The sequence below is a fragment of the Apaloderma vittatum genome, unplaced genomic scaffold, assembly GCF_000703405.1.
Source record: "Apaloderma vittatum isolate BGI_N311 unplaced genomic scaffold, ASM70340v1 scaffold9597, whole genome shotgun sequence".
In the NCBI taxonomy this organism is placed as follows: domain Eukaryota; kingdom Metazoa; phylum Chordata; class Aves; order Trogoniformes; family Trogonidae; genus Apaloderma; species Apaloderma vittatum.
The window spans coordinates 8,973-23,558 of record NW_009727786.1 but is presented as its reverse complement, the minus strand read 5'-3'; the positions used below and the strand labels follow the sequence as shown (position 1 = coordinate 23,558).

At 45.8% G+C, this 14,586-nt stretch overlaps 1 protein-coding gene across 1 annotated transcript in view; it reads right to left on the bottom strand.

Annotated features, from left to right (window-relative positions):
- Nucleotides 1–4,520: 4,520 nt before the first annotated feature.
- The window catches only part of COTL1 (coactosin-like F-actin binding protein 1), a gene marked incomplete at its 5' end in the record, with an annotated part of 18,893 nt that continues 8,827 nt past the window's right edge, over nt 4,521–14,586 (bottom strand). The window contains 2 exons of the mRNA XM_009873812.1: nt 4,521–5,050; nt 13,931–14,088. Of these exons, the coding sequence (XP_009872114.1) occupies nt 4,940–5,050; nt 13,931–14,088 (269 nt within the window). The remainder of the gene's footprint in view (nt 5,051–13,930; nt 14,089–14,586) is intronic.

Genomic DNA, 14,586 nt, shown 5'->3' with positions numbered 1-14,586 from the left:
CAGTTAGGCATGCCGCGGTTAAACCACCTCTTTCAGTGTTTTCCCTCATTGGGCTGTAAAGCCAAGCTTTAGATAAAGTCTGAATTAACACCCATTGCCCCCCTTATACACCAGAGAGGTCCCAAAAGTGTGAGATTTGGGGGTGAAGGCAGTCTGACTTCATAGCTCAGTAAGAGAGAAATTCCACTTCCAAAGGCCTGTGGTTGCAGTCTGGGGAAATCTGAGATCCCCCAGTTTTTTAGCACCATGACTGCAAGAGATGCGGTGCCAGGAGTAAGCGGAAACGCGTCCGTCAGGGACGAGGCAAGAAAATGAGCTGCTATCGTCATGCCTGGAACAGAGCTTACACCTCTTGTATTGATGGCGCTTAAACAATGTCCCTTTTTGTGCTGTATCGTGGAGCACCAAACTGGGTGCCGTAAGGCACAAAGTATCTCACAGCTCCCCTTCACCCTTCTCTGCAGCTCCTCTGGCGCTTTGTGGCTAAATAACTGCAACAATTCAAGCCAGAGAGACTAGATCACCCCAGGGTTCTGTGCAGCAGAGCCTACTCAACACCCTCCGCTCATCTGGCATTCCGCGCTCTTTGGAACAGCAGTCTATAAAAACAGACGCAGGGCACGCCGGCGGTTTCCATGGGCCGGTCTGCCCGGCCAGGGTTGCCTGGTTCAGCTATTTTCTATTCTGCAAAGGGCCGCTTACTCCTCGGAGTGCAAATTTGCTGTTCACGTGTTGCAGCCTGCTATGACTCAGAGCAGCCTTGCTGTCTCCCATGCTCACGACTTCACCCCCAAGTACGGAGCCTTTTTCTCCCTGATGGCTACCACGGCCTCCTAAACGTGTCTTAGGGGGTCACCCATCCCTTACCACCACCTCACTGAACTGCAATAAAAGCCCTGAATCTGGGCTTGCTAGAATGAAGTCATCTGCTGTGTCTGGCTTTCTGTATTAATCAGGGAGATATTGGAGGGGACGTCGCTCAGCTCTGTCGCTCTCTCCCTCCCTGCTAAAAGCGGATGCTGCTTCGCATCCGCTGCGCTCGTAACGTGGGGGAATAGAAAATCCTTTGGTGATGCCAAATATAAAGCAGCCATTGAGCCATTTCAATCTGTTCCCTTGCCAGACAGAGCCCCCAGCGTGCTGTCGCCACTGCTCTCAATCTCCCTCTCTTTGTCAGAGACGGAGCAGAGTGTCCCTGGCCCCGAGCTCCGACATACGGCAAAGCCCCCACGGAGGGATCCCACGGGCTCCTGTGACGTGGCCCACGAGCCTTTGTACAGCACCAGGTCTTTAAAGCCTGGTGAAAGGGTTGGTAAGGCAAACCAGGCTCTGAATGCTAAATGGACACAAAACAGGGCACCCGACTGTTAATAAAAATATATATTAAAAATATGATTAGGTGAGGAATTCATATGTTAAGAGGCTGACTCCCTGGGCTGGGCTTTTTAATACATTGGCTACTATTTCTGCTTCAATCCCATGGAAAATACCCTCTCCTAACCATGGGTATCATGCTCCAGGAATGACAGTATGGTCTGGCTTATGCTAATCTTTCTGAAACACTCTGAGACCTCCTGATGAGAAGTATTACAGAAAAAACCAGGTATTCCTAATTCCTTCTTTGTCTCTACCTCTCCGTGTGCAAGATGCAGTCCGTAATGGAGTCCCTAATAGATCTGATCAGAGCATCAGCCACTTGCAGACATTCAGCTACACCAATGTGCTGCGACGGACGATAGTGAGGAGGCATGGAGTCTTAAAATCCTAAAAGAGAGACAATTTCCAGTTAATGTTATGTGATTGTGATAAGCATGAGATCCCAAAACCACCATGAATAATTGGTCTTAGGCTTTTACTCTTCACGTCTCGGGCTTTTGCTCAATTTTCATCAATTCTTTCTTGTATTAATTACTAGCAAGGGAGGATAATGCATGCAAATGCATTTTCAGCCAAGCAACAGCAGACCCACAAGATTAAGTTTTGTCCTGCAGAGCAGACGACGAATTACACCAGGCGTGTATAGCCCTGGGACTAGCTGAGCGGCTCCTATTACAAACATAAGGGTTTGACACAATACCAGGAAAGTCACTCTCTTGAGGAAAAAAAGGACTGTTTGGTAATGTTGAAGTACAATCAACATTTGAAAAACAAAGCCTTTTAATGTCTAATTCAGATTACTCCTACAGGAGTGATGAGAAGAGAGGGAGGGAAGTATTGAATTCTTGAAACACGTTTTGCCCCAAACACTCCTCGGCAGCCAGCTGGGATGTAAATTCATCAGCTTGGGCTGGGGTCGGGGCTGAGTGTGTTTCCAAGACATTCTTTGTGAAAAACATAATCTTATATTTGACTGAAGGCTCAACAACACAGATTTGATTAACTTGGCTGTTGCAGTGTTGCTAGAGGAACAGGACTGTACAAACAAGAACTTCCCCGTGGGTTTTTCAGAACTGACCCAACCACGCTCCAGTGAGGCCAGAGATAGACCAGCAGCAGCGCTTTTGTACATCTCATCCTGTCTTATCCCTCCCCATGAAGTTCTTCAGAGCATTAGCAAGATGGTATCGGCCTGCCTGAGAAGATGAAATTGAGGCTAGAAGCGAAACAAACCCCCACTAGTTCTCTGTTATTAGTGTCATTCATTAGGATTGCTTTTTCCAGAAGGATTTATCCTGACTTCTTAACTATCACAAAAGAGTGATTTCTTCTCTTGCTCATTTTTCTCGTGTATCTAACATGTCTAACAGACATGACTGGAGAAGTTACCTGGAGGAGACAAGAAAAGATTTAGACAGTCTTTAGAAAAATACTCTGTGGGAGGCATATGCTGACGGAGGACAGCAAAGCAAGTGCAGGGGCCAGGGTGATGCCTTCGCTTCCTCCGTCCCTGGAGCCAGCTCGCTGAAGGCAGCACAAGCGCTCCGCTTTGCCGTGCTGAGATGCCTTCGAGCGGCTGAGAAAGCTGTTTTGCCTCTGTGCTGAGCTCCTTCTTGAGCAGCGCCTCAAACCCCAGACCACAGCTGGTGCTGATGAATTTCTTGCAATACTGCTGCCAGGCTTCAAGACCAGTGGGAGAGCATGAGCCTGTTGTCTCAGTACTCCACAAGCTGTCAAATTTGAGTTTATCGTGGTCGCTGAACCCATAAGGCAAAGCCTTAGAGCGTCATAAGCGCTCTGCAAAGCTCTTTCTTGTTAGTTATGTTTGTCCCTACTGTCAGTTCTGTAAAAAATAACCATTTCCCTTCCTTCAGTGCAAGTTTTAGTAAGTTCAGTCCAGAATTGTAATGCCTCATGTGCAGCAAGCTGCAAAACTTCACTCTGAAAGTGTCGTTCTTGCTCCCAAATCTGTTCCTGACCTCTGCTTTTATTTTACGTGGGTGTGAAATTCTCTCTGACCCAATTACAATTCCCACTTGACATTATGGCACTGGAAATTTAGAGGTAGAACTGCCAAACATAAAGTGTGTCAGACGCACTGTAGTCGCCTCTGCCTTTCAGAGCAGAGACAAGCAGGCAAGGGCTGCAGGCACTGAGATCATTTTACATTTAAGCCAATGTTTAATTCTCTTAATAGCCCCAAGATTGCAAGAGCTCAAAGCCTTATACCGAGGATTGAGAGACCTCTTAAATATAGGCTTGTTGTTGCAGGGAAGGTAAAAGAACAACAGAGTCACTGAGAACTGTTCTTGAAAAACATTTATTTCTGTAATGGGTTTACAGTGCTGACTCCCAAGCCCCAGTACAACACAGTCTCCCCCTACACGTATTTCTGGGGACAATTACCTTTGATGGGGGGGAAAAAAAAGCCATACAAAGAAGCCCCCCAAACAAACAGTTCAGTACCAAGCGAACTGTGCCCAGGTTCTCTCCGGGCCTGTGCTGTTGAGTGTTACATCCCGACTGGGACAGAGCTGCCCTGCCCCATCGCTCGGTCAGCTGCAGGATGGGTCACTGCCTGAAGGCCCCAAAGAACTGAAGATGTTGTGTTTAACTGCAAAGGAGAACAGGGAGTACATGGGCAGAGAAGGCTGCTAGGATTCAGCTGCTGCTAGTTTTGCAGACATCTTTTCAAAAGGAAATCTATGCATTTCGGTTTCACCTCCTGAGCCCCCAGTGTTAGGAAAGTCAAATACAAACCCAGAGACCAATGTACACAAAATAGCGAACGAATGTCCAGATGTTTCTAAGCCCCTCAGTTTACTGTGCCACGATACCTCCAAAAAACCACAAACCCCTCATATTCAGATCGTGTTGGATCTTATTTTTAAGAGGGAGGGATAGAGATGAGCACACAGCATAGCAACTGTCAAGCAATGTTTAAGGCAAATTTATTCCCATTTATCAAGAGTCGAAGAATTTTTTTGTTCACTTTGCTGTTTAAGCTGTTAGATAACACCTCAGCTGGACATTTAAGCTTAGACAATTTAATCAAAGTTTGAGTGAAGTCAACTCAAGTTGATTTGATCCTAGAACAGCAAAAAAAATATTATTCCCAAAAATATCAGGCAGAACAAATTAAAGAAAAAAGAAAAATCGATGTTCAGAACTCCCCCAAAACTTTCTCCCCTCAGAGACCAGGTTGAGCCCAACTAAACCACACAGAGATGCACGCATACGAAGAAGGACACAATGCCAAGCCTCTACAAAAAAATGCTGAACAGGACCAAAGCAGAGCCAAACCTAACTTCCACAGATGCAAGAACATGGACAGAGTCATAAGTAAAAAAAAAAAAGGAAAAAAGAAAACAGAACCCCAGAAAGGGATGTTTCATGAGACGGAATGGAAAATAAAAGTCCGCTGTATGCAAAGAAAGGGACTTCTTAGGTATACACACAGAAAGCTGGGGATTTCAGCTGCCTCATCTCTCAGTTGTGTTAGTTTATTGTGCCTTCCCCCTCCCTTTGAGATCCAGGTGGTGGTGCCAGGAGGTTCATGCATTTACTCAGTCTGTGCATCATAATTAGCCCCCCCTGCTTTCTTCAGCTCATTCTTGATGTAATCCTCATCCAGCTCTTTGTGGTCACTGATCACAAATTCTTTGGCAAAGTTCTGCAAGAGATAAAGAAAAAGCCTGTTAAAAAAGGGGATACTTGTCTGAGTACCTGAATAAAGGTGGGTTTCCAGCGTCCATGGCTGTAGGAGCTGCATAGCCTTACCTACTGTGGTAGGCACCAATGAGGTGGATGAGACAGAAGACTAGTAATGGCAAAACCCAAGACTTTTATGTGTCTGCTTCTACAGTCACCAGCTGCAAGACCCAATCCTGTCCTGTCCAACAACTCTCCCTAGCGATTAATGCACATGCCAGGTTAGGTCAAGTTTCCTAAGTCATATGCAAACTAAAAAGCTCAAATTGTTGACTTTCTAACTGCCACTGACCCTCAGCAGAACCGTGGTCAAATCACTAACCCTATCTGTGCCCTTCTCATAAAAAAAGCACAGTGCTACATCACCGTACACTCCAGTATCATACCCCCACCTTGTCAAGGGGATGCTTCAGTTAAAGATTGAACAAGCAGATGGTACCATGAGCAATTAAGTCTACTTCAATAGATTTATTGGCTCTTCCTCTCAACTGTCTAGTACACACCATGGCCAAACCCCAAGTAGGGTACCAGACAGGCTGCTGCTGTTGCTAATAGGCTCCACTGTGCTCTGTGGTGTCATGATCCAGAGTGACCTTTAAGGACACGCTCCGTTAAGACACTTGCGTAGGGCAGGGCAGCTCTCTGGCCGCTTGAATGCTCTTTGTAACTTAGGGCAGCTGGGCAAGGCCTGGGCAGCCTGCTGTGAGGTGGTGAACAGAGAAAACCTTTCTCAGACCGGATCCCTGCGAATGGGATCCTGCAGTGCCTTTAGGGCACTTGTCCTGGGCTGTGTCACTCCAGTCAGGGTTTTGTTCCTTTGGGTCCCTCCTGCCTCACAGCAAGGGTGGCGTGTGCGTGTGCACAGGCATTTCAGCAAACACGCACATTTGCTTCTGGCTTTAGCATTTTCCTTCCCTTCCTAACCGCAACTGAAGACCCTGCGTGTGTCTTTCCCTTCCCCCCAACCCACCAGAGGTTTTACACAGCACGAAAAACAGGAGCATCCATTGTGCTCTGGAGGGCCAGGAACAAACTGATGATAGAAAAAAAAAAAAATTTAAAATCCCAACAGCCCTGTTGCAACACCTCAGGAAAGTTGCAGTGCCTGGCTCCCTGGGCAGTGAGTGCCCTCCAAGGTGACGGAGGCTGCTTGGGAGAATGAGGCGATGCTTGAGAAAGAAGTCAGCATCTCGTCCGGGTCTCCTCGGCGCTGGAACAGCCCCGGCACAGCCATGCAGGGGGTGGTTCTAATTGGTTTCAGACTCTAAGCCATGGGAGAGCTCTTCATTTGGCAGCTTCTCAAGGGTCTCAGTTTGGGATCAGAGTCGAGTAAAGGAGGGGGTGGAGAAGGATTCAGCTTGAAAGAGCTTCAGCACCTCTTTCATGCGGTGGAAGCAAAGAGAGCAAAGCAGCTCCCTCCCCCATGTCGGTCTCCCAGGCTGCAGCTGATCCTGTTTCACACTCGGAAATCCTCACTACTAAAGAGTTGCTTAGGGAGGGGGAAAAAAAAAGCTTATAGCAGCTAGGAGAAGCCGTGTTTATCAGCAGCAAGACAAAGTCCTAAGGAATAACAACTGCTTCACGCCATTTTGCTCCAAGCTCCAACGGTTGGCTTTTCTGGTGTGAGAACAGACATTAACAGGCACTCAACCATCTCTTAGCAGAGTTCAGGGAAAATGGGAAGGAAATTGTTTAATTTAGAGGAAACAAATCCTTTTTTTGAGATGGGAAATGAAGAAGCAAACTGCCTAAAACATCAGATTCGGGCATGCTCACAAGTCTCCTACTTCCAGATCTTCTGTGTGAGATGTCTGCAAAGCTCAGCTCTTGCTAAGACCAAGTATACTATTTTCAACTATTTGATGCTCACTGAGGTGTGCTACCTACACGAGTTTTTAGCTGAACTTTTTCAATTTATTTTCTACGTGCTAACATATTTAATGAGTTTTCCACAACTCAGGAAGCAGATTATCCAGGACTACCCAACCTCAGTGCTAACACTTGCACCAGGGAGAACCGAGGCAGGCCCATAAAATCACTTCTGAGAGGGATTCCATGGAAAGTGTGTATTTTATAAATATGGGGGAGAGTTTCCTTCAGTGCTCGCTCTGCAGAATCCAGCTGATTCTGAAACTGCCAAGGGCACTCATGCATGAAAAAAGGGGAACTAAATTATATATACCCCCAAGTAATTATAATTACTTCAGTGTCTTCTCAACTAGCAGTTACCTCAACGATTCCCTGCTGCTGATCTGTAGCCACCAGCCACTATTTCATATCAATGCCACTCAGATACCTTGCAAGGTCTGAACAATGTCTCCCTAGCAGTGGCCAGACGGGTTATGTTCCCAGCCACTCTTAAATATCCTCTTAGCTGATTGGGCCACCTCTTGTGCTAGATTTGTACCCTCAGAGTGCAATCTGGGTCACTGCTATTAATAATTCTTTTCTTTATTCCTTTCTGCTGGCAGGTGCTCTCAGGGGCTCCTCTGGTTCTTTGCACCACCTCTTCCTCACCACGATGTCTCATCAAGCCTGGCCCCAACAGGGAAAGATGCTTCCGGTAAGTTTGCTGCCTGAAACTCCTGATTTTCATATCCTGCTTGGCCCTTCTTCAGCCACAGCCTCCCTCATCACTGTGAATTCACTGCTTGAGGTATTTAGGGTTGAGCTTTTGTTCAGGGTGCAAATCGTAAGGTGAAGGGAGACATTTAAGTATTTTAGAGACAGTTGAAACTGCTTCTTGTGTCATCAGGACAGAAAGACCGAAGGGACTCTGGCTCTCAGATGAGGAGTTTGGGCACCGATGATCCAGAGCAGCACTTTTCAGCTCTTATCCAGAGTTTAGAGGTTTTTTGCCCCCACTGAAGCTGACAGAACGTAAAACTACTCCCAAGTGATTTAATAGGGTCCGATGTTAGCTAGACCAGGCAATGGTCCTTATTTGGCATGACTGTCACCTGCAATTACAAATACCAGGTCACAGCAAACCGGCTCCTGCAAAGCAGCAGGAAAAATCCTAGTTTCAAGTAGCTAGCAGCGATGCCAGAAGGCTCGGTTTCTGCTCTGACACAGATTTTCTCCCTGCCCTTAGGAGACTGGAGTGGGGAAAGTCCCTACTTTCTCTTCTCTCACACATACCAATATTTGATGCCTTTCAAGAGATTTGCATAAGTTAAAGCTGCCTAAGGCACAGTGTGTAACTCTGATGCTTGGGCCCTCGCTTTGCTGACGTGTGTCTTCATTTTACATCCTCCACTTCCTTTTCTCTTCTCCTCCCGCTATACTCGAAGCTTTTTACAATCCTGGCAAGCCCTGCAAGTGAATTCTACCCTTTGTATTCTCCACCAGCAGCCTACAGATAACAAAAACAATGATGCCTTTTATCTTTATCACTCTCAGGACACAACAGTCACCACAGTCTCTTTGCTTTGCCTGTCAAATCACAGAACACGGCTTAAAAAGTAAGGTTTACTCGTGGTTCTCCAATACACCTATCTAGCTCGTGCTTCACTGTGTGTCTTAGTAGCAGAGGGTCACAATCTGGCAATCCAATCCCCTTTGTCAGCCTCCATGTGACACTACAGAGAGAAAGGGCTGCAACCATGCAGGTCAGGCTGTAAAACGTGAGCCTGCATTTCTCCCTGGGATGCACAAAATTTGTACAGCAAGCTCAGTCCAGCCTTCCAGACAACGTTATGGGGGAGGGAAAAAACGGAGGAGTATACTTTCTTCCTCTTGTAGGCTCTGAATGTTTAGCATGTGAGGCCATAAAATTTCCCTAAGCTGGCCAAGGGAAAATCTGTCTGGTGCAGATACTGTACCAAAGAGGTCTGCTGAGACCCTTATAAACCCCAGCATGAGTAGGCCTGAAGCCAATAAAAAATCCTTGTATTGTCTACAGACACTGAGGTTCTTAGCAGCTAGGGATGGTGCCAGGTAGTTGAGCAGCTTCTTGCTGTTTTTATTCACACCGGGGCTTGCAGCAGTCTCCACTGATGTTCAAAATCCACAGTTCCACTGTGCTTAATGTCACCACTCCCATCCACCGGTCATCTTATTTTCAGTGCAGATGCAGTACAGAAGAGGTGACATCTCCCATGTTTCTTTACCAGCTTTATAAGAGTGCTAGATTTGAGGCCATGGGGAAGAAAGGAGATGTCCTACAGGTGCAGCAGGTGTATGTTCTAGCAGGGCTTCTCTAACTACAAGGAGACCTATAAAGGGCCAAGCACCTATAGCAATAGGGTACCACAGCCCTCCACTCTGCTCTGGCTACACCAAACCTGGTCCTGTCATCAGCTGTCAGAGTCCAAGCTATCAGCAAAAAGCCCCTCTTTAAATTTACTCCTTGCCAATTTTTACATGGACCAGTTCCAGCCACTGGGAGAAGCCAGCCCAAACCTCTGGCAAACGCATCGCTCAGCAATGAGAACTACATTTCAGCTGATCTGCAAATTCTTCCTTTCTGCGCTGCATCCCACTGGAAAAATCCTAGGGCTGTGTGTCAGATGGGGGTGATGGGAAGCTGCTTATTCTGGCCTGAAGAAATTACTTATAAAGTTGCCACCTTCTCTAGACTAGGACTAGGAGCTTTTGTATATCCAGATCCATTTGGTATGATTATTGCAGTAAATCAGAAGAGGAAAAAGAGTCAAAAAGAACAATTTTGTTTGCTTTCCCACCAGCATCTCACTCACCCTCCTGAGAAAGACTGTCTCACAAACAGGGGCAGTAACCCCATAGGTGGGACCTCCCTCATGCACCAGCATCAGCACAGTGAGGAATCCAGAGGCAAAGAGAACTGTGAGCAAAGAGAGAGCTGACCATGAGCTCCAAAGCAGGAACTCAGTAAACTTGTTGACATCACTAAAGCCAGGCAAATTCCTCACTAAAAATAATAATGAATAAAATGCCATGAATATTTGCTCACAGAAACAGAGCTGTTTTGCCCTGAATATTATTTAGGCAAATAATGGAGCACATGACTTTGTGGAGGCAGAAGTGCTGAAGAAAACAGAGAAGTGTCAAAATCTATGGAAAAGACGACAAACTGGTAAAAGTTTGGGTAGTCCCTTTGCTTAGACAGCCCTGCTGGGGAATACAATCCTGTCAGAAAGGGCCTCCACGCTGCGTAATAAAGGGTTAAAATCTCCTAGTGGGAAATGTAGTCACAAAGGCCAACGAGTTCACAGAGAGGAAGCAACACTCAGAGGGAAACCAAGTCCTGCTTTCAGTTCTTCAGCCCTTACATCAAAACCAGACCACTTTAGCTCAGGTTGCCACTCCCAGCCCCACAACCGTTGTGCCTGGGCTTGTCCTCACTCGAAGACAAGCACCAGAACATCATCCCTCTCCCACACCTCAGAGTGAACAGGGCCCTTCTGTACTTCGACCCCGCAGCTGCTAGGGTTCACCTTGCAGGAATTTCTATGGCTGAACCGTACCTCATTCTGGCAGCTTACAGTAACCTTGATTTCTGGGCTTTAGCTGACCAACCCATTCCCCCTGGGCCTCTGGAGTAAAAGAAGCCAAAACAACAGCCCTCAGAGCACAGAGAGTCTCCTGAGTGGAGACTGTACCCCAGAAGTGAACTCCCAAGCATCTTAAGCAACAGTGTGCAAAGCATGGAACTGTTGGGTGCTACTCCACCCCACCCCTCGGTCTGTCCTTGGCCTAGACAGAAGCTCAGTGGAGAAAGATGGGATACTGCATTCCCTTACTACACGTCTCCATTTACACAGGGAAGTCTCCACACGTTAGTACTTAGCCATACCCTTAAGAAGACACAGATAAAGACTTGGTTTCTCATCCTGGTCTTACTTCTAACCTGCTCTCAGCTGAACTACTTGGACTAGGTCACAGGCTTGATCCAAGATTTCCAGCTGAGGTAAAGAGGAAAGGATGGAAAATAAACAGCTGTGAAAAAAAAGCTACCAAATCTTCCTTAAATGAAAAATGCATTTTTCTACAATCCCAAATAAATTCAATAAATGCAAGCCCCACTTTCCCAAAACATTAGAGAGGTAATAATAAGGATAGTCCCAAATAAGCAAGAAGACCTGATTCTCAGCTAGTACAGATCAGGAGAACTATGGCTACTTGCAGCAGATGAGATCCATCCCTGTAATTTTACAGTTATTACAGCTAAAAATCAATTGTCCTCTCTTCCTGAGAGATTTTCTGGCAACCTCCTCCGCTGACTCTCAACATTGCTTCCCAAGCCTCTCCCTATAGATTTCACAGCACCTGCTCCCCCTTCCAAGGGAGGAACACAAAAGTGAGGGCACGCCAGTTCCTCTCCTTGCTTCATGATATTTTACCCTTTTGTTCACAGGCCCATAATCGAGTCTTCAACAATTAATATCCCTTACGTTTTCCTTATGGCAGATGCTTCTAGGAGACCATTAATAATCACCATGTGTGAACACTCGCTTTTCTACAGATGCAGCGTGGTGGGTTTTGCTTGCTAGGCGGGATTCAAGCTGACTGTCTTTCACTTTGAGTGTCTCGGCGGAAGAACAACGTTTATTGGCGTTTGTTCAGCTGTGAGCAGAGCTCAAGCGTAGCCCATCAATGCATCTGCAACATAGCAGAGAATACAAAGCAGGCCTCCCCTCACGCTGGAGCTTTGCTCTTAAATAAAGAGCCACAGTCAGCTTTTGCAAATATTACAAGATAGTGAGGGCTTCTCCGCCTGAAGGGCTTCTCTGCCTGAAAAGCTGTTGTTCTGGAATCCCAGCCAATCACTTCTACAGATCACAAAATCAAAGCTGTTATCCACAGTACAAAAAGCCTCCTTGTGGGGCACGTCCTTGGAAGGAGAGTCGTGTCTCCCAGGATAAGTGCACCTGTGGGCCCTGCACACAGCAGGAACTGCGGAGAGCCACACTGCATCAATAGTCTAGATTCTCTTCAGGGTTTGTAAAGAAAAAAAAAATCCCGCTTTAGGCTACCACTTATTCCAAATGATGAAACAACACTGAGTCAGATCTGTAGTTCATCATTACAGCAAACAGCCAACTGTACTTTTCCATGTACAACTCGCATCTCAAATAATCTCTGTAAAAATCAGAAGCAGCGGAGTGACCAGGAATGTACTTGAAGGTCAAGAGAAGTAGTAAGAGTGAAATAGCTCTGGGATAAATTCCCTCCACGAAATTTCAGTTGGGCTCTCTTGTCCTCTTTTGTTTTGACAGACTGCCTGCAAGGTTATGGTCTTAAAATGAAGAAAATAGTTCTGCTTTTATCCCACTCAAAGGGATTCAGTTGCACTTGTAGAACTACTCGGAACAGTTGTCAAGAAAATTTCTTACAGAGGATGTCACCAGTGACATTACATTCAGAAGTGCTTTGGAGTGGGCCATAGACACAGTTGCTCAATAAAAGTGTATTAAGCATGAGTTGCATTGTTTTCATATTTTAGAACAGATTAATTAGAATATGAAAGCTTTTAAGTAACAGCCAAGAATGGTTAATGTTCCACCAGATTATTAACTCATCCAGACTACTAATCAAAGATGAAACAGGCGAAATTGCAAATTATATGTAACAGACCTGAGGGACAGATTCAGGAACACTATTCAATTCAACAGGACTAAATTGTCTAAGAGTATTTTTTAAAAAATCTTGGCTTAGTCACTCTTATATGAGTCATTCATTAGTACTCTATAATTTCATCTTCAGCTACAATTACACAGTTCCAGCTGCTTCACATGAACAGGGATTTGCTTCTCTGTCTCTCAGGTGTCATTATGGAAGTTTCTTTTCAGAATGGACTCCTCTGCGTAGTTGTCATTTTGAAACATTTAGCATCAGTGCTTATCCTCTGGAAGGATATGCTTCTTATGTAAATAAAATCTTCTATGTCATACAAACTAGAAATGAATTAAGGGGATTTTCGTTCTCATCCTTCAATTGTCCTACTGGGACATTTCTTTACATAGCCAAGAACACAGTTACTGAGGGAGATTATTTCAGTGTCAGCCGGTTCTTCAAGCACATAAGAAAGACCATTCCTCAGGCACTGGAGAAGCTGGCCTTGGGTTTAGAGCAAATCTTCCTTTAAATACTTCTTCAGAGGCAACTTGCTAAACGTTAGCATCCTCTCCACTGAAGTCAGCTTTTCAGCAGCTGTTCTTTGCAGCCTTCTACAATTCACTTCTCTCACAGCTGGTGTTTTCACTTGCTTGGCCTGAGCTTGGAGCCCAACAGTCAGCCCAGCTTGGAGTGCCCTGGGAAGCCCTGACAGAGTTAAATGATAAGCTCAGCTGGGGCAAGCGAAGCCCTTCCAAGGCGTGTACTTATCTTCTGATACGCCCAAGGCCAAACAGAAGACTATTCAAATCTAGTTAGCTATTAAGAGCAGTTAGTTAATTGGTACTCACAGGGACTTCAGACTTTGGTTGATTAGGTCCATGAATTCATTGTGCAGACACAAAAGGCCTCAAGAGAAGTTTAAACAAGGGTGTGGGCTTTTCTGTTTGATTTTACCTGCTTAATACTGCCTTGTTCTCTACCATTCAATATTATGTTATTTCCCCATCAAGGAAGGAGATGGGAAACATCTTCATGGTGACGAGGAGGGGACTGCATATATTCCCTCCTCATGAAATAGTTAAGACAGCCTTAAGCTCAGAGGTGCTTCTTTATGCCTGAGTGCTCAAAGGGCAGATATTAAGTCTTCCTAGGAGAAAGGCAATAAAAAACTTGTCATCTTTTTAAAGGATTAACTACTAAGTTGAAGGATGTTCCAATCCTTCCCCCTCTCTCCACTCCTGCTTATGTTTGTAGAGCTGAAATCAATGGGAACTGGCAGGTAGAAGCCGAAGGATGAGGTTACCTGTACTACTTCTTTGACAAGGGTCTTGTCGGTCCCAGTTTTGGCTCTCTGCAGGCCACTGACATCCTCTCCGATCCAAGTGATGAGGGCAAACTTGACTCGCTTGCTCATGGCATCGCCGGTGGTGAATCGGACAAAGCCAAACAATCGAACATCATCTGGAGAGACAAAGCAAAAATGACAAAATTATTAAAACCAGAAACATGCGTGCTTTGCCATTTTCCAGGGTGAGACTATTGCTCGTAACTTAAAGACCAAGCCAAAGCACTGATCCTGTGTTACAATACCATTGGTCACGATTAAGAGGGTGACGTAGGCATCTGGTCCTGTGCCCTTCGCCTGCAAGGTGTGCTTTGCCAGTGTTGGGTCTGCTTCTTTCTGGGGTGCTCTGAGTTACTGGGAGGAAACTGGCTGTGCCGACCATGCCACGACACGTAAGTGTGCTGCTACTGAGTTTGCAAATGGCTAAAATACACTCATCAGACAGTTCGAGAGCACAGAGCTAACCCCAGTTACACGTTCTGCCAGACCATTCATCTGCAGTTCACTGGTCAAGAAGAGAATAAAAGTAGTTCCCCAGCATCTCTTTCTTACAGGATAGCACAGTTAGGGTCCCATTTTACAGCACATACCAAGAAACTGGCCACTGGGCAAAT